Consider the following 20,572-nt stretch of genomic DNA (forward strand, 5'->3'; position numbering starts at 1 on the left):
AAATATAGAATTTGGCTAATATTTTTAAGAACTTTAAAACGTAACTGGAAAAGTTACTGTTTTGAAGAGGAATAACTTGATAAAGTAGTTTGTCACTGGAAAGGGGAATCAGAAACAGAAAGGAAAGCATAGCCTATAAGTCAAAATCCTACCACCACAATACTGTGAACATGTGAAAATGGTACTACAGTATTGTAGTAATATCAGGAAAAAGAAAAATGTCTCATATTTCAAACAAATGTATGGAAACAAATGTTTTATTTCAACTTCTGGGCAATACGGCTTTATGTGATTAAATGAAGTTTCATTTAGCATATCCAGGATCAAACTTTATTAAAAACAAACACAGATTCTTGCTAATTGATGACATATTTTCATGCTATGTATTTTCTTTACATTGATTACTCCTGGTAATACATTATTTATTTATGGAATTTTTACTGTTTTAAATAAAACTGCAGTTTGGCTTTCAACATTTAGATAATAAATTAAAATGGCATTTTTAAAAAATTATTAATTTGCTTGTTTTTAAGATTTATAAGGCCACCCAACTCAAACAACATAATTCTGGGTGGCATACATCATAAAAACAAACCATAAATTAAAAAATAATAAACAATATATAAATATACAATACAAAATATAAAATGGCAACCACATACAAAACGACAAGAGGTCCCCCTGCTCACAAATGTTTACGTACAGATATATAACTAGACTAGAGTATATATGTATTTTGTTTTACTCAATTTTTAACATTAGAATTTATCAATAACGTAACTAATTTCCCAATGCATCTGCATCTTATTTCATCTGTTAATTTACATAATAATTTAAATCACACAATGCTAGGAAATTATTTTTAAGCTATGCTCTCTCCCACCTTTCTTTTTACATGTACATATAAAATAACATGGGGGTAATGCAGAATGCTAATTATGTCAGAACAAATCAAAGTAGTTACTGTAAGGAAATGTTTTTATTTGGAATCATCAAAAGTCACCATCTAGGAAGCTAGGTTTTCAAATATCCAGAAGGCTTCTTTGTGCTAAATTATAACACAAAAGCAGGATCTAAAGCTGTTTATTGAGACCCACTTCTGCGGTTTATAATAAAAGGTGTAGATTGCAAATGAAAGCCACATTTCTATTCTGAATCAGTAGATTTAAACCTTATTTAAACAAAATACCTGCTACATCTTGAGCACTAAGGGTCTTTCAGATTTGCTTTTACCTTCCAGTCCTTTATTGGAATGTAGTTATATGCCTCAACCTGTCATCTTATGTCCTAATCTGCTGTTGTATTAAAGCTCCACTTCACAGCAACGAAAGTATTCTGGTTATTACCTTCCCCAGTATCAAACTCCTCTATGCAATCTAATGCAAAGAAAATAATTTACAGGATAGCAACAGTCAACACATAAATATACAAACACCCAATCCATACAGTTATATGTAGCCTGACCACAGAGAGTCAGATTCATAACTAATAGAAAACTTATTGTTTCCATTAAGTTCAGCCAAATATAAGAAATACCTATCAGTATAAGCATTCTGGTGTTTCTATTTCCATGAAAGTCATCAAATCAATGTTATTTTTTTTCTTTCCCCCCCCTTGCTTTCCCTTACTTTTCTCTTCCCTTCTCCCTTCCCTAACTTCCCTACTATTTACTTTTGAATATTCTTTGTATGCAATATTATAAACTAATAAAAATGTTGAAAAAACAATGTTAATATTCTTAGGATACTCACAACTAAAATACAAACCATATGTACATTGACTTTTATATGGGAGAGATTAATCACCATATAATCGTATGAAGAGTTTTTTTCTCGTAGACATTGAGTACTTTACCACTGAGTAAGTTTCAGTAGCTAATGCAATCCATATTATTTAAAAGTTAATTTGAATAGATAGAAGCCACAATTGTATTTATAAAAGTCAATTTACATAGTCAACTTATACAAATCCAAATAAAGCTACTTCATTTTTATCTGCAGTAGCACTCGATAATTCCAGTCCATGTACTGCTTTATTTCATTTTTCAGATTTTAAAACCAAACATTAAAATATATTCTTTTCTGTTTTCTTTTGCTATCTGTCTCTCTAAGGTACAAAGAAATATTAAAACAATGTAAAATGATGAAGAAATGTGTAAGATCTTTTTTTAAAAAAATGTGATTAGGGGAAATTGCCTATAAAGAATCATGCTAAACAGATAGATAAGAGAATGGGAGCTCAGAATGAGGATTGGTGAGCTCAGTGCAAACTATATATGACCAATGTATAAATTACGGAAATAAATCTAAAAAACAAAAGAGTGGACCAGAAAAATTGAAAATAAATAGTGTCCTAAAAGTAGTGGTACTCCAGTTGGGACATCTTAGGACTTTGCTATTTGTCTCCATATGAGTTCTCAAATTTAAATCACAATCTGAAGCTATTTTAGCCATAGTTTTAATAGTTAATGGTTAGTTGTAGCCTCAACAGAATAAGTACATTTGGATTGAGACCATGGTATCAAAGCATTAATCTCTTCCCTTCTCACAGGGTTGGTTAATAATGCCACCTACCTCTCTCCAAACGAGTTCTTACAAGACAATGAAGACAACAAATGAGCAGGTGTATTGATTGATTCAAAAATGAGATTTAGAAGCAGCATCAGACAAAAACTAAGAACTGAAGGAGCTATGTTGTTTTTTGGGATTGGACCATTGCTCACCATAGGTGTTGTGTCATCAAAGGAAAGGGGCGTTGGTCCTCTTCTCGGGTAGCCGAAGGGAGAATCCAGGATGGATAGTCTCTAGTCTCCTAGCTCTGCAGACCGAATTGAAAAACTGAGGACACACACCCTGGTAACGGTCCCCAGTTCTGAATGATGTGGAAGCGAATTCAGCTGTTCCTCATCCTCAAACTGATAGCTCAGTAGATACTGCGAAAAAAGGGGACATTTCCTCTCTACTCCGACCTGACAGAATACAGGGTGGGACTGGACTCTCCCTTCAGCTCCCCAAGAAGAAGCGTTCAGGTAGGACCAATGCCCCTTCTCCACTAAGCCGAAGGGAGAATCCAAGATGGGATATACCAAAGCTGGCTGATAGCTGTCCTATGGGGGGATCTGGATTGGTCGGAAGTCCCCAACTCTACATGAACACCCTGCAGGACTCATCTTCCAAAGGACACCTCTGCTGAGGCAAAGGAGTTAATTTTGTAAGGTCTTATGAATGGGGTCACTGATGACCAGGTCGCAGCTCTACAAATGTCCAGAATTGATGCCTACATTGCCCAGGCTGCGGTGGTCACTGCACTTCTGGTTGAGTGCGCAGTGATTCTCCTGGGTACAGGAAGGCTCTGTAACTCATAGGACTTTGCAATGCAGGCTGAGCCAGCGACCTACTGTGGAAGGTGTCACCCTGCAACCCAACGTTGACGGCTGAAAGGAAACAAACAGGGCTTCTGTCCTCCTAAGAGAAGAGGTTCTTTTAATATAAATACGGAGGGCCCTCCTAACGTCCAAGGTGTGCCATTTTCGCTCCAGTGCATGGGTAGGCTCTGGACAGAAGTTAGGCAAAATCAACTCCTGTGAATGATGGAATAAGGAGTTCACCTTGGCCAGAAAGGTATGGTTCAACCGCAGAACCACCCTGTCTGCATGGAATACACACAGATCCTTCCTGATGGATAAGGCCGCCAACTCTGAGATACGCCTGGCCAAGGTAATGGCCACCAAGAATGACACCTTGCACGTGAGTAGGCGAAGGCTGACTTTACACAAGGGTTCAAATGGGGGAGAAGTCAGTGCCTGCAGGACCTTAGGCAAATCCCAGGTGGGGTAGCGATGGACCACCGGTGGCTTCAAATTTGTGGCTCCCCTAAGGAAGGCTTTCACCCTAGGGTGTTGGGCCAGAGTAGTAGAGCCCTTGACCGAAATCACCGAGGCCAAGGCAGCCACCTGTCTCTTCAAGGTATTGGGGGCGAGACCTCTATCCAACCCGTCCTGCAGGAACTCTAATACATTTGCAACAGAAACAACAGTGGGTTCCAATTGGTGAGAAGCGCACCAACTGTAGAAAGTCTTCCACACTGAGTTATATATCCTGGTCATGAAAGGTCTTCTGGCCGCCTGGATGGTTTGAATGATCCTTGTGGAAAACTTCTCCCGTTTCAGGATCCCCGCTCAAGCGCCAGACGGTCAACCAAAACCAGGCTAGATCTGGGTGCCCGATCAGTCCCTGGCTGAGGGAGATCTTGTGCAGGAGAATTCTCCAGGGTCTGGCGACTGCCAGGCCCACCAAGTTTGCGAACCAAGGACTCCTGGGCCAGTAAGGGGCTACCAACAGAACTTCCGCCCTCTTTATCAGTACTTTCCTGATTGCCCCCGGAATCAGGGGAAGGGGAGGAAAGCATACAATAGTTCCTGGGGACACCTGCACCGGAGAGCGTTGACCCCTTCTGCTCCCCGTGCAGGGAATCGAGCAAAGAACCTTGGGAGCTGTGTGTTCTGTGGCGATGCAAAGAGATCCAGAATCGGGCAGGCGAAGAGTTCCGTCATCTCCTGGAACAGACTGGGATGCAGTCGCCATTCTGACTGGTCGACCGTGGCCCTGCTCAACCAGTCTGCCTGCATGTTGGACACTCCCGAGATGTGTTCTGCTCGTAGGGACAACAGGTGTCTCTCCACCCACCTGCACAATTGAGTTGCCTCCTGCATTAGAGATCTGGAGCAAATGCCCCCCTGCCGGTTTATGTGGGCCTTGATAGCCACGTTGTCCGTGAGGAGAAGAACATGTCTCCCCACCACCTCCTGCCTTAGATCCTTGAGCACTAAGTGGGCAGCCCTGAGCTCTAGCCAATTTATGTTGTGGGCGAGCTCCTCTCGTGACCACCTCCCCTGGGTGACCTGGACTCCCAAGTGGGCTCCCCAACTATACAGACTGGCATCGGTAGTGATGGTAATCCTATGGGGCTCCCTGTAAAGCATCCCTGATCCATGGCTTGGGACTGCCACCAATGGAGAGAACGAAGAACTGGCAAGGGGGTGTGAATCGCCCCTGCACACCCTCTGGTAGGGGAGCAGGAACCACTGTAGGGTTCTGGAATGGAAGCAGACCTATGGGACAATCCCGATGCACAATATTATCTTGCCGAGAAGTTGAGACAGCAAGATGATAGGCGCCTCTCTGGAAGAACAAGATCAGCGATGTGACTTCCCTGATACTGTCTCAACACTCCTGTGAGAGAAAAACCTGCCCGGCCAAGGTGTCTATGATAGCCCCCAAATGCAAGAGCCGAATCGATGGTACTAGGTGGCATTTGTCCAGGTTTATCAAGAGCCCATGCTCTCGAAGAATCCTGATTGTCCACATCAGATCCTCCTCCACCTGGGGTCAGGAAGAAGATGCTATCCGGATGTCATCCAAATAGCATTAGATCCTTATGGGTAAGGCTCTGAGGGGAGCTGCTACCGCTGCCAGGAGCTTGGTAAAAGAGCCTTGTCCACATTAAATAAGGTGGACTCAGACCCACTGGGGACTCCCACTGCCTTTAGATCAGGTTCAGAAACATCTGGGGCACAGGTACAGCATCCACCACAGACGTTTTTTCAGTGAACAGGAAATCCTCCTGATCCTCTCCCTCCGTGGGAAGGTCTTGAGTGACCACGTCCTTTTTAAGATGAGTCATGCTCTTAGCCTTAACCAGCAGAGTCTTGAAGAGAGCTGGCTGGAAAAGGCCCTTAAAGGAGGGGGGACCTGCTACCTCCGACTCCTCATCCGAAAAATCCCTTTCTGGAAGGAGGTCCCTCTCGGAGCCATAAAATTGGCTGCTTTCTGAAGGGGAGGCCGAGCACTCTCTGAAGTGCATCGGCTGTTCTGCAGAAGCCTGCCCCTGCCCCTGAAGGACGCCTCTGTTAGTGTCCAAATAAGACAGCTGGCGCAGCCGGCTGACCTCTGCCTGCAATTCCTGTCTTATTGTTTGGGAGATCCAGGCTCTCATGAAGGATGGCATTTCTTGCATCTGGGTCTCCTCAGGCCGTAAGCCAGCTGCTGTAGGTGTAAAGATGGCTGCAGGCACAGGTCTGGCTCCGCTGGAGACTTGGCTCTGTTTTCAGCTATCCTGGACTCTCTCACTGCCTTTCAAACTGTTTGTCAATGGCTTTTTGTCTACGCCTGGCCCCCTAGAGGGCCTTTTAAGGGCTAGAGCCCTGGCTCTAATCCTAGCTGCTGCCTCCAGACCAGCAGACCTGGGCTTAGGTGATCCCTTTACAGCCTTCTCTCTAACCCTGCTGAGGAACTGACAATTCTTGATCAGCTCCCCTGGTGGCCATCTTGAGCCAGCCAAAAATAACTGTCACTTAACAGGGGGAGAGAAAGGGAAACAGAAGTAAAGAAAAAAAATTATTTAGCCTATGCTGTCTGCTATAGCCACAGTAGCTGTCCACCACTTCAGGCTAGTGGGACCCAAAGTGGTAAGCTCAGCCCAGCTCCGCAATTCAAAAGCCAAGTCAGAGAAAAAATTTGAAAAAAACAGGTGACTCTTTGAATTGCAGCAAGCCCTGACAGGTCAGAGGCTTGCGAGCCGAGCGCTGGCTGCGCCACAATTATCAGGCAGACTTAAGCGTCTTGCAGCTGCCACGGTGCTCTGGGGACTGGATAGGGGGTCAGGATTCAATCTCAATGGCCAGAAACACACACACCCCCGGGACAATCCTGGAGACAAACTGCAAGATTGTCCCAAAGCATGAGAAATGCCCACCCCCGCTGAAAAAAGGGGCGCTTAGCAGCAGATGCAGCTAGCCCAAGTCAAGGGAAAGTGGATCAGGAGAAGGCAAGTTAAATAAGACACCGCCTCCCGCCCCCAGCCCGGGCCACATGGGCTGTCAGGGTCACCTCCACCCAAATTCCAACCAGAAAGGGGAAAAAACCAGTCCACCAGCAAGGAAAGTTTAAAAATTAAATAATAAGCAAAAAAACGCAAACCGGAAAAAAAGGCGCGAAAAAATGAAAGTGCTAAACTGGCAAGCCAGCTAACTGTCAAACCTGATCTAAGCCTCTCTAAGACAAAAAGCTTAATCCAGGGGGTGAAAATTCAATTACAATCTGAACTATTCAGAGCCCTTAAAGCAGGGGTCCCCAACCACCGCTCCGCGGACTGGTACCGGTCCGTGGAACAAGTCCTACCGGGCCGCTGGTTTGCTGGGCGCCGCCATCTTTTTTGATGAAAAAGTGCTTCCGGTGAGCTTTTCCGGGTAGAAAGCTCACCGGAAGCACTTTTCATCAAAGATGGCGGCGCCAGCAGCTCGTGAGCTTTTCCGGGTAGAAAGCCATTTCTACCCGGAAAAGCTCACCGAGCGCTGAGCGCCGCCATCTTTTATGATGAAAAAGTGCTTCCGGTGAGGTCACCGGAAGCACTTTTTCATCAAAAGATGGTGGCGCCCAGCTGATGCCGGTACCGGGCATGGCGCCCAGCTGATGCCGGTACCGGGCCGCGGCATAAAAAAGTTTGGGGATCACTGCCTTAAAGGGTAGTCTGAACATGCCGAGACCAAGTGAAGAACTGGGGACCGTTACCAGGGGGTGTGTCCTCAGTTTTTCAACTCAGTCTGCAGAGCTAGGAGACTAGAGACTACCCATCCCGGATTCTCCCTTCGGCTCAGTGGAGAAGCATGTGTTTAGTTTAAGGCATTCCTAAAAGAAGTTTTCTGCACATTGACTCACATGCTCAATCACATTCTGCCCTTCAAACCTGCATCCTTACACAGCCCTAAACAGCGCAGATAGCGAATAGTGTGAAAATAGTGAAATAGAAATAGAATAGAAATAGAAAACAGAAATAGTGAAACCCAAAGGTGCTTTTTCAGGAGGCAACTGGACTTTCTTGTTTTTTTCTTTGAAGGCGTTTCGCTTCTCATCCAAGAAGTTTCTTCAGCTCTGACAGGATAGTGGGGAATGGAATAGAAGCACCTTTGGGACAACCATGACCTGGATGATTGAGAATCTCAACATACTTTTAGAAATAGTGAAACATGGAAAATTTATCATAGACATTCCAAACTGGGAATGTCAGTCACTTGACTTCTACTGTGAATGTTAGATTTTAAAAGACAACTTTGGGTTTGCAGGATAATCCTACAGAAATAGAAAAGCTATCATTTGTATTTCTGGCCTGGCCTTTTACTCTCACTCCAGACATGTAAGACATTCTACTTTAAGGGATAGTCATTACAGACTTGTATGTTGGCTTTTTCTTTTTCTTCCTTTTTCAATGTGGCCAAAGCAGCTTTGCAGCTTATATTGAAATGGCTTCCAAAATAACAAAACAGAAATAGTGAAATTAAATATTCCTTTATCTATATTTTGAATTCACACAAACTATATATTGCTTTTAAGTCCTTTAAATTATTTTTGGGGGGAGGTTTGATAATGGACCAGCTGCTGCTGGTGAACAAATAGTAGGAATACTCCTTGTGCATCTGGTATACACATGTTTTTTAACTGTGCTCTGTGTCTGTAATTAACTGTTATGTTTATTGTTGTTATTTTTTCCAACTCTTTAGTTTTTTTTTCCTTATGGTATAATCTTTACATATAATCAAATGTGTGAACACAAGCTCGGTTGAAATGAACCAATTTTTTGGTCTAAACTGGCCCATATATTAAAGGAAAGCAAGAAGTAATATGAATAGTAAAACAATTCTCCTATTTGTCCAACTGCTAATGCTTATACAAATGTCCCTGAGTTACTGCTGTTATTCAGGAATTCTGCAGTTGTTCCAGATGTCAAACCTAAGCAGTAATAATAGTTAACTCCTGACAACTGATAAACTGATCTTTTCACTCATATTTTACTTATTTATTTATTTATCGTATTTATATAGCCATCCATCTCCCAAACAAATTATTCTTTTTAGGCATATTTCTGTCAAATGTTAAGGAAAACTACTGATGTACAGGTAGTCCTCGACTTACAACTGTTCATTTAGTGAGCATTCAAAGTTACAACGGAACTGAAAAAAGTGGCTTATTATTGTTTTTCACACTTACGACTGTTGCAGCATCCCCATGTTCATATAATCAAAATTTAGACACTTGGCAGTTGACTCATATTTATAAGGTTGCAGTGTCCTGGAGTCCTCTGTACACCTTTTGCAACCTTCTAACAAGCAAAGTCAAATTCATTTAACAACTGCGTTAGTAAGTTAACAACTACAGTGATTCACTTATCAACTACAGCAAGAAAAGTCATAAAATGGGGCAAAACTCTCTAAACAACTATCTCACTTAGCAACAGAAATTTCGGCAAGGACTACCTGTACTTAACAGTAATTAGTTCTTGCTTGGATGATTTGGAAAAATTCTTAATGAGAAATTAAGTTATAAGTCTCATCCTTTTATGTGTTCAGAAGGTAGGATTTTCCTAGCACTCCCAGGCATTGGGATTCATTCATGAGTGAGCACGATTTGTGTCATGGTATCATTGCACATACCACTTCCCATTTCAGTCATCAGGGCTAGTTATGAACACCTCTATCTTTTGAAATGTCTGTCAAATCTTGGACTAAACTAGAGAAATAACCATACATTTTATTAATTTTAGCAGTTAAAACAGTAAAATTCTAAATAATACATTACTGTAAAATAATGTAGCTAAAAATAAAGAGAAAGACTGTATTTTAGATCAGCTATCTTGGAATCATATGAAATTTGAGATTCCCTAGGAACATTACCTCCCCACTTCTCTTATAACATAAAATTTCTATTGTTCAATTCTTTTTTTCTTGACAGAGAGAATTGTACAGAACTATTAATGTACAGAACTGATGAATCATCAAACCCAATGTACACTTTGATTTGCTTGTTTTCATCTACAAGTCTCACACACAGAATTTATCTTGAGCTATAAAAATATATAAGACAAAGTACTGTCAAAGCCAAACCTGATGGGATGAATGATGAGATAACTCTAAATGGAAAATCTGTTGTAAAACTCCTTAGTGTTTTATTGTCAATTGATAGAATTCAGTTTTTTCTTGCTAGTCCATATTCTCAATCTTGAGTTTATTTCTACATTGTAAATATTCACATAGATGTCTGGCTATATTAAATATCAGATTACATTGCAGAGGATAAAATATTGTTTTAAAAAGTAAGAAACTTACAGAGATACATCTGGTTCCAAAGAACAAAGCTGATTGACTTGAATAAATTCATCCACATAAGATTTTTAAGCACTCAATGTAACAAACAACTGAGTCTGGAATGGCGCAGGGAATAGGCAAATTCCCCCAACCACCAAAACTGCACTTTCAAAACTATTAATGTTACTTTAACAGATCATCACTTTACCCAAAAAGAAAAAAGAGAGAGAGAGATGACAAAATCCACTGCTCAGCAGCATGTTTTGATTTTTCTTAAATTTCATTTCATAGTCATTGTATAAAAATAATTCACAGGTGTTTCACAACGAATGTGAATATGCACCAGGTTCACTAGTAAGTCTCACTGAGTCAAATGAATATTAATATCTTCATTTCAAGAATTGCACATTTGACTCTTAAAAAGCTTGTCACTTCTACTTTTAAAAAAGGGGCATTGGTGCTTACCTAATATGCCTATTCTCTGTGAGCTGTGAAGAACATCCAGGCATGGGAGGTGCTTCCTTCTCTCGTCCAATAGGCTGAACTAATTTCTGAGGACATCCTCCTTGAGGCTCCTCCTTAGTGTCCCCAGTTTTGGTGAAGTCAAAGTGATACGTTCATTGTCATTCTCCTTCACCTTTGCTCTGTAGGCTTGGCCGGAATTGGACCCACACCAGACGGACTCTGGGTGGGGCTGGATGCTCTTCATAGCTCACAGAGAACGGGCGTATCAGGTAAGCACCAACACCCCTTCTCCAGATGAGCTGTTCAAAGCATCCAGGCATGGGACATACCAAAGCTTGGCGTGTCCTACAGGAGGGTCTCCATCTGCTTTTAGTCCCCCCTTGTTACATGTGGACCTGTTATAATACACGTCTGCCGAGGGCTGCTTCAGTGGAAGCAAAAACATCCAGTTTATAGTGCCTTATGAAAGGCAATGATGAAGCCCACGTTGCTGCCCTACCTATTTCTTTGATCGACACTTGAGTAGCCCAAGAAGCCGATGTTGAAACACTCCTAGTTGAATTTGCTGTAATGCCTGTAGGTACAGGCAATGACTGAGTCTCATAAGTCTTTGCGATCATAGCTTGTAGCCACCTGCCAACTGTCAATGATGTGACCTTCCTGCCTTGAGTAGCTGGTTGAAAGGAGACAAAAAGCACTCCCACCTTCCTAAAAGGTGCAGTCCTATCTATCTAATCAGAGCCATTCTGAGTGCACGTCTCACATCTAATAGATGCCATTGTCGCTCTAGACCACGAGAGGCCTGGGACAGAAGTTGGAATATCAACTCCTGAGCTCTGTGGAAGGTCTAATTGATTTTGGGAATGAAGGTTGGATCTAGACAAAGGACAACTCTTATCAGAATGGAAAATGCAGAGATCTTGTCTCACTGACAGGGCAGCTAGCTCGGAAATTCATCTTGAAGATGTTATCGCTACTAAGAATACCACCTTGTATGTAAGTAGGCAGAGACTCGTTGTTCTCAGAGGCTCAAAGGGTTGTTTTGTGAGTACTGTGAGAACCTTGTTTAGATCCCAGGTGGGGTATCTATGGACCACTGGAGGTCTTAAATTAGTGGCCCCAGAGAAGAAACTGTGTATTCTTGAGTGATGAGTGATGGATCTTAGGTCACCACAGGTAATGCCCGAGACTACAGCCGCCACCTGTCTACGCAAAGTGTTTGGTGATAGTCCTTTGTCCAAACCTTCCTGAAGAAAGTCTAGTATTTGTGCCACCGATGGAAAGGTCGGGTCTATTTTCACCTTGTCATATCACCTGCAGAAGATGTTCCAGGTGGAGTTGTATATGGTTCATTGACGAATGTCTGGCCACTTGGATCGTAAAAATGACTTTAGTGGAGACTTTCTCGCCTTTCAGACGTCTCCACTCAAGTGCTATACAGCTAGGTGCAGCCATTGTGGGTCCGGATGTTGAATTGGACCCTGTGTGAGCAAGACTCTGTCCGGTGGGATTCTCCATGGGTCTGTTATCAATAGATCCCTGAGATCCATGAACCACAGACATCTTGGCCAGTAAGATGCCACCAACAATAGTTGCGCTTTCCCCTCCAGAAGCTTCTGGAGTTCCTTGGGAATCAGTGGGAAGGGAGGGAAGGTATAGAGAAGACCTTGAGGCCAGCGACAACGTAAAGCATTGACTCCCTCCGCTCCTTGTGTCAGAAATCTGGAAATGAACCTCGGGAGCTATGCGTTGAGAGGCGAGGCAAAGAGGTCTATGATCGGTTGGCCGAACAGATGTGACATCTTCTGGAACATCTTGGGTACAGGTGCCACTCAGTATGGTCGACAGTCTGCCTGGATGATCTGCGAATGGCCTTAACCATCCTCCTATGGGACAGTTGAGAATGATTTTACTTGGAGCGGCAAAAGGACTTGTTTCCTGGCTCACAAAAGGACACTTTGTTCTGCCTTCTCCTCCTATTTCTGTCCCTGAAGTCAGGTCCTTCTGCTTCATGTCCTTGTCTATACCCAAAGGGTCTTTGTGATCTTTGGGAGTAGGATCCTTGATAGAAGGGACGAAAAGAACCCCTCCGAAAGGGCTGGGAAGTTCTACTGTCTGTCTTGCAAAAAAGAGAGGGGAGAATCTTTTTCTTGTTTTGAGATTCCACCAGGAGCGGATCCAGGGTGGATCCAAATAGTTTATCACCTTCCAAGAGGGCAGATGCTAATTTCCACTTATGATTGGTGTCTGCTTGCCAATGATGGAGCCAGATTAGGCGTTGTGCCATGACATGGGACACTATGGCCCTTGATGAGAATTTGACCGAATTAAAGGTTGCATCTGCAGAGAATTCTGCAGCAGCCATCACTTTGGCTATGTTCTGATGCGCTCTGGTGTTTGGTGAGGGAATGGAATCTCTCAGGTGACGAAGCCACCTTAGGGAAGATCTGGTAAAGAATGAGGCAGCTGTGGCCGCCCTGATAGCCCATGTGTCTGCTAAGTGAGCCCTGCAAAGGGCTAATTCTGCACTCTTGTCCTCTGGCTTAAGAGATTCTTCTGCTTCACTAGGTATAGTGGAAGGAGAGGCTAGACCTATTACTGGTTCATCTATGATAGGGGTTAGTAGAGAGTTAGAGAAATCTGGTACGAAATTGTAGAATTTCCTATCATATCCCGTTGGACTGGGAAAAGCAGCAGTAGAGGACCATTGTTTCTGAACTAATTCAGTAAACATTTGTGGAACTGGAATGACTTCTGCCTTGGTGACAGGTTGTGAAAATATTAAATCATCTGACTCCACCTTAGCTGAAGGTGGTTGGGAGGTAGAGTTCGGATCATCAAGGCGTGCAGTGTTCTTTGCCTTGAACAGTAAAGACTTAAATAGATGTGGGAAGAACAGATCCGTGAAAATAGGTTGATCAGGGGCTAAGCCCTCATGGTCCGACATGTCCTTCTCTAGCTACTCTGCCTCAGACAAGGATGAATCATTGTACTGAGAAGATACAGACACAATCTTTTCCAACTGGTCTATTTGGTCTTCCCTACATTGAATATCCTGGTCGGGCATATGAGATATTGGGAAATTTGCCCCCTGGGAAGGTATCTGAAGTTGAATAGATTCGGCTCTGCTTAGTGACCTTGGAGATTGAAGATAATGCTCGAGGTCTGCTTCTTGTTGCCTTGCCATCAAGGTCTGTTTTATTCCTGCTGCAATGCCTTGTTTAATAGCTTGCTCCATCCAAAGTCTCATATGTGGAGGAATTTCTTGGGGAAGAGATTCCTTTGCTCACAGACCAGCAGCTGTAGGAGTGAATGTAGCCTCCGTAGCCCATCGTGGTGCAGGTATTACAGCTGATATGCTTGCTTGTTCTTGCAAGATGTTGCTGCATCTGGATTGCATTGACAATCCAAGGGAGGAACTGGGATGGAGACTGGAAAAAGAGCGACTTTAGGAGGAGATACTATTTGCTTATTCTTTTCAGCCTCACAAAGGCACTTTTTCAGTTGTTTTTCTAGTGCCTTTTGACGCCTCTTGATGTCTTTCTCAGCAGCCTTTGAAGACTTTTTTGAGCCAGATGATTTACAGTTGGTCTTGGCCATGGCCTTTCTGGCTGCTGCTCTACAGCCTGAAACAGTGGAGCCAGTGGAACTTCCACTTTCCACTGGTTGGCTCGCCTAGGGGCCTGCTCTAGAATGGGCAGAGATCCCTGAAGTATAATTTATTTGATCCCCCTTCTACTACTACTACTACTACTACTACTACTACTACTACTACTACTACTACTATTATTATTATTATTATTATTATTATTATTATTATTATTATTATTATTATTATTATTATTATTATTTTATTATTATTATTATTATTTACTTATTATTATTATTAATTATTATTATACTTAATGTCCAATAATTTGAATTAATGCCAATTCAAGATACACCTGATCTGCCCAGAATAGGATTCAACAAACTGTGGTACTGGGCCTGCAACAGCTTTAGTGCACAGGCCTGGGTACTAGCTGTTGTGCTGCTGACTGGAGCAGGCTGTGAGGGAATTGCCAACTAATTCCTTCAGCTAACCTTAAAAGTTTGTGAGTTATCGCTGAAGACCCTGTAAAGCTGTGCTGAACAGCTCTGTTAGGTATATTTCCTCACAACAGCCTAATTAATTAATCAAGGCTCTGATGCTTTGTTCAATTTTACTCAAAGCTGCTAACGTGATCTGTGGTCTGCAGATACAGACAAAATGGCGCCAGCAGTTATTTTTGGTGCACAATGGCACAGTCAGCAGTAAAACTCCTGACAAGAGTTCAGCATTTAAAGTCAAAGACACAGAAGGCTCTAAACAATGTCGGGTAAGGGTAAAGGCGTTGATGCCACCCCCTGATTTCAAGTTTATGTGTTTTTTATGAGGGGAAAGCCTCTGGCTATTTTTGAGTTTAAAATAGTTTTTGGCGCGAACACGAGCCCGCACTCGTTGCTCCGCAACAGCCCTGCTGTTCCAGCAATCTAATCACAATTTAAATAGTGGTTGAATGGCAAGGGAAGACTCCAATACTGCCATTCCTCAGCTTGAGGAATAGCGCCATTTGTCTAAAACACTGGCTTGAGCGTCCACTCGGAGCAGCGTTACTGCCCTTGCCGAAAGCTTGTGATCTCCGACAGCCAGCTGGTGTTAATTTGCTATCAGAAGCTCTCTGTGGCTCTTTGAAGAAATGTGAAGCCCGTAGGCAGCCTAAAAGCTGCAATCTGACCTGCTTTTAAAACTTGAGTTTTCTCAGTGTCTTGCTCCTAATCCCAGCCAAGGGAACTCAGCCTTGTTCGAACGAAGGCTGAGCAAAAACTGGGGACACTAAGGAGGAGCCTCAACGAGGAGTGTCCTCAGAAATCAGCTCAGCCTATCAGAGAGAGAAGGAAGCACCTCCCATGCCTGGATGCTCTGAATAGCTCATCTGGAGAATGCACTCATTTTCCCATTTCCTCAAAAGTCCACATATATAGTTAATTTCATATTTTATCCACTGAAACAGTCTTTAATGTAACAGCATAAGCGGAGGCAGTCACCAGGAGTCAATCTCAACCACAAGACATTTTTTACATTGAAATATCAAATATGAAAATATTTTCCAGGACTGAATGTTTATAAAGAAAATTAAGTTCAGCCGATCTTTAAGAATGCAGAACTCATTGTAAATATGTGATCTGTCTATATTGAATTCTTCAAATGAGTCTATCATTAAGAAAATACATAAGAGCCTTAGAGCAAGCTCACCAATGCAAGTAAACCATAATGCTTGAATACAAGATGATTCTATTAGTTACAGAGAAATCAATGGTATTCTAACATAAATGGTTTAGGAAATCAGGTAGTTGGGAGGCAGCATTCAAAAGCAGTGACTGTGAAGCGCAAATTTTCAAAGCCTTACCACAAATTATACCAGATTAACCCCCTGAACCACTGGGGAATCAGGTTCCAAATTTACATTTAAAATTTGGTTTTGAAATGTTAGCAAATATGGCATGGGCCCTGAAATCTTTGATATTTCAAAATTTTATACTAAATCCAAAGGAAAAGGTTAATCACTTCTTGTACATCTTAGAGTATATAACACTTCATAAAATCCCATTGGCTGTTGCTATAAACAGAGTTGCACACATACATATAATTGCACACACACACACATAAAATTATGTTTTAAGCAACCTTTTTATCATTATTCTTCAAGGCAAGATGGGCAGAAAATAAATTTAATTAATAAATAAAAATAATACTTTCACATGGAGTATAAATGTTCAATAGAACTGAAGAAGCTTCTTGGATAAAAAGCTAAATGACTTCAAGGAAAAACAAAGTCCAGTTGCCTTTTGAAAAAGCACATTTGGGACAAACATGACTTGGATGACTGAGAATCTCCATAGACAAATGTTCAATACTTTCAAAGTAATTTTGCTAAAGCAATGCAATATCTTAAATTATATATACTGTTTTTATGTTTCAATATTTTATTTCTACACTGCTCAGAGTCACCCTAATGGGCAGTTTTAAATTTTGATATAAATATCTTTTAGACTTTAAATAAAGTAAAGCTTCTCCAGTGAAGAGAACTTTCACTTTTCTTGTACTCTGGTTTTAAACAACAAAAATCAGACATGTTTAATTTCTATTTCCAAAATATTTGGTAATGGTCAATCAGATCCATGAGCTAATTTTCATAGCCTGTCTACATGAAGTAAAGTACTTGCAAATAATTATCTGCAAAAGCCTGCATGATAGACAAAAGTTAAAACACTTTAGAGCTTTTCTAAAATTGTTTCCATCAGGCTGCCGCTGCTGCAGCAGATGTTGGCTGTTAAACTGCACAGACGACACAGTTCATGACTTTTCTGAGACGGCTGTGTGCCACATCTGTACTTGATGAAAAGAATACAGAAGAGTGGCAGACAGAGAAAGTGTTAGAAAGGCAGACGCAGCTTGGGCCAAATGCATTGTCTTCAACACTGGGGAAATTAAAAATAGATGTGCAACTCACACTTTGGCAATGTCTGCCCAGTCTTATAATGGACTCAGCCTATCATTTTATCATCTTATCATGGACTCAGCTTATCAAAGAAACCTTCGTGCCTGCACAAAGTTCAGCTGAGAGAAAATAAGTCCCTCCAAGAAGCAAAGAGTTCACACCGAGGCGACTGCCTGGAGCATCATTTGCCAAAGCATCTCCTTTTGATTTTCATTAACTGGGCTGCTATCCAGGTTCATCTGGGCCCCAGAGGAAGGCAACACTTATGTTTAGACCGCACAACAATGACATAACATTAACAGATTTACATATGCAAAAACTGTGAAGCAACAGGCATTCCTCCTCCATTGACCCACAGCTTGTTCTGGCTGCTGAATTATAGTATTCCTTGCTTAGGTCCTGTAACCAAGTGGGTGTCATGCGACTACCATCTGGATACCACTTTACTTAAAGCTGGCATCCTTTCAGTAAGAGGCAAGCTGGCAGCAAGAACGAAAGGAATAAACTGCATCATTTAGTTAACATCCACTTGCTTTGCGGCTGTTAAAAATCCATGACTGAATAATAATTTGATTATTCCTTTAGCCAATATTGTCAGCCAAACTATAATGCTTGCTGCAGGAATGTCATCTTGCAACGCTTTTATTAGAATTAAGCAAGACATTAAAAAAAAATAATTAAACAGAATGCAATGTGTGCTCGTGGGAGGAAAAGGAGAGATTAGGACAATGTAGGTCTAAAAATCAATCAATCATATGAACAATAGGTAAAGAATTTGGAGCATTCTTTAAATTATTATTAACCAAGCAGTCCAGTTAAATATTGGCTAAATAACTCAAGCACTGGCTATCTGTAGTGAGGAGAGAAAATGGGATTTGTTTGAAAGAAAGCTTGTTAAGGGTTGAACATAATTCAACTTCCTGCCAATCAGCTGCCCTTCTCATGTAACATCTTAATACTCACATACTTAACATTTCTTCCTATCTTAATACAGCTACATTCATGCAAATCTATATGAAAAAAGGAGCTGAAATCCTAGAGATAAAGTGTAAGATTATACTTTTATAAAGAGCAAAGCCTTCTGAAGCAACTTTGTCTTGGGATCTAGGTTTTGTTGTTGTTATTGTTTTGTAAATTAAGCCATCAATAGTAATCAATTATTTCTCTGAAGCATTGTCAGAATGATAGGAAGCAGACACAAGACATGTCTCAACAATAACCCACTTTGAAGACCAAGCAAATACCTTGCTTGGTATAAAGATTCTATTATATTACAAAGATAACAAGTATTTGCATTGCAAAATACAAAATACAGTCATAAACAGGCATTTCAAAATGATTAATAACCAAGCAAAACAAAAACTGCCGAGCAGAGGTCAGCTTCTTACTCACTGCTTTTTGAAAATGTTGGAAAAAGGATTCTGAAGAGGAGAAATAATTTAAGATAAAAGATAGTAAGTGGGGAAATTGGAGTTCATTAGTATCGCTCTCCCAGAACTGACAAATGCATGACAGCATCTGAGATCTTTATGATGCATTTAGCCCATCTTTCAAACACGCTGTGGCAGCCATGAGCTTCCACTCTGCACCCTGGGTTAACTAATACAAAATCATATAATAGGAGTAAAAGGGTAAGAGGTGAAAAATGATATTTTCTCAATGTTCCCTTTTCTCAAGTGCACACTTTCAAAATCTAAATTTGTACAGGCAACAATTCACCATTGTCTTTTTAAAGCCAGTAATAATGATAAAATAGGGTGAAGTATTCTTTTAACATTTTCTTCCCTGTGAAATGCATTTGTAAGCTTCTTTTGAAGAAAGGTACAAAACTGTGATGGATATTTGTTACAAATAACTTTTTTTATTAGAAGGAAGGGCCTAATAGCTTTGCGGGAGTTTTAGCTAAGAGGAAAAAGAATGTATGTTAAATACAAAATTGTATAAATTGTGTGAGAACCTAGTTCAACACTAGTGTTTTCACTCCTCTGAAGATTAGTTCATTTATTAAAACTAAATATGAGAACACCAAGATTTCTAAAAAGTTGTCATTAACATAATATCTAAGTTAAACTGTAGAATCCCCTTCCACCTTTCATTTATCAAGTTTTAAAAGCAAAGGATAGGACCAGTGATGGCTAAATGTGGGTATGCAAGGAAAGTTTTCCCTGGATGGGCAAATCTGCAATGTGACACCTACAGGAGTGGCCAATTAAATTTCCCAAGAAGCCACATGAGAGAAACTGGGACTATTATGGAGGATCAAACCAATAGGCTGAATTTAATTATTCTGCCAGCTCCCATGTATTGAGGAAATATAGAGCGTGGTGTGATGACCCGAGGCAAGCACAGAGCCAACACATATCGCCCATTTATTTTTCCAACTTTCCCCCAAACGTTCCCATGTTTATGGCAAGTCCCAAAGCAAAGTGATCACACACACACACACACCTCCAACAGCCTCTGCTGCAAGTAGTCCAGCAAAATACGCTGTGAGAAATCCAGCAGGGCAAGGGAATAAGTCAATGTGTCCAGGAAGCAAAGGAACAAGGCAATTAATCCAGCGAGCAAGAAATAAAACAAGAAATCCAGGAAACTCCAAACGTCTGTAACTGCACACAAAACTTCACAAATTCAGCATTTGTTCCCTCCCCACAGCATCTCCTTAAATCTCAATCTCCAGGTGTGCCTTGTAAAGATCACGATCACGCCTGCCAGCTGGTGTTCGGCACTGTGTGCACAGCCTCCCTCTGTACCAGAGAACGGTACAAGCAGGTCCAGCTCTCAGCCTTACAGCCATTAGTCTGCACAAACATCCAGGCAGACTCCCAGAATGGGATTTGAGAAAAAGAGGTGCCTGGGCTGTAGGCCGTCCTCAACCACAACCTACGGCCTCCTGGCAGGCGGCCATTTTTGGATCATGTTCTTTCGGGCGCCATTTAATTGAGGCCTCAAAACAGTGATCCCACCCAATTGACCCATATCTAGGGAGGTACGACTAGTGAGGAGCTGACAGCACCTCCAGTGTCCTTCCCACTGAGATGGAGTGCGACTGGGCCCAGCCAAGACCATCAAACATGGATGCCACACAATGCTCTGAAGTATCAAGAAGGCCTTTCAAGAGAAGGTGACAAAGGGTCCTTTCAGCCAACAGGGAGGCAGCAGCGAAGATCAGGGCCAACCCCCTCAAGAAGACCTCTAAGTCAGAACTGAGAGCTGAAAGGAGGAGGCATGCTGCATTAGAAAAACAGTTTGCCAAGAACTTCCAACACTTAAAGGAACAGGGCTTTTCTCATTCAGGGGAGTCTCAGGCCTACCCAGATCAGGTCCCCAGAGAAGGAGGGTCAGAAGGTAGTTTAGCAAGCCACCTTCAGGCATGGTCCCTGGAGAGGCCTGATGAGACCTCCCTCCCCCAAGACCTGAGCAGGTCTGGGCCTTGCTTCAGGCCAGCTAA

At 41.9% G+C, this 20,572-nt stretch overlaps 1 protein-coding gene and 1 non-coding gene across 2 annotated transcripts in view; both read right to left on the reverse strand.

Moving 5' to 3' along the window:
* LOC113419626 (uncharacterized) overlaps positions 1–20,572 on the reverse strand; it is a 118,184-nt gene that overhangs the window by 42,373 nt on the left and 55,239 nt on the right. The gene's annotated exons all lie outside the window — the stretch shown is intronic.
* On the reverse strand, positions 3,359–4,407 carry LOC148131999 (uncharacterized). Its single transcript, XM_087953742.1, is given in 2 exon segments — positions 3,359–4,173; positions 4,176–4,407. Coding segments are annotated over 2 exon segments (1,047 nt in total).

Source organism: Notechis scutatus, chromosome 2 (assembly GCF_049901735.1).
Source record: "Notechis scutatus isolate UNSWTSFEM ecotype Mainland chromosome 2, rNotScu1.2, whole genome shotgun sequence".
NCBI lineage: Eukaryota > Metazoa > Chordata > Lepidosauria > Squamata > Elapidae > Notechis > Notechis scutatus.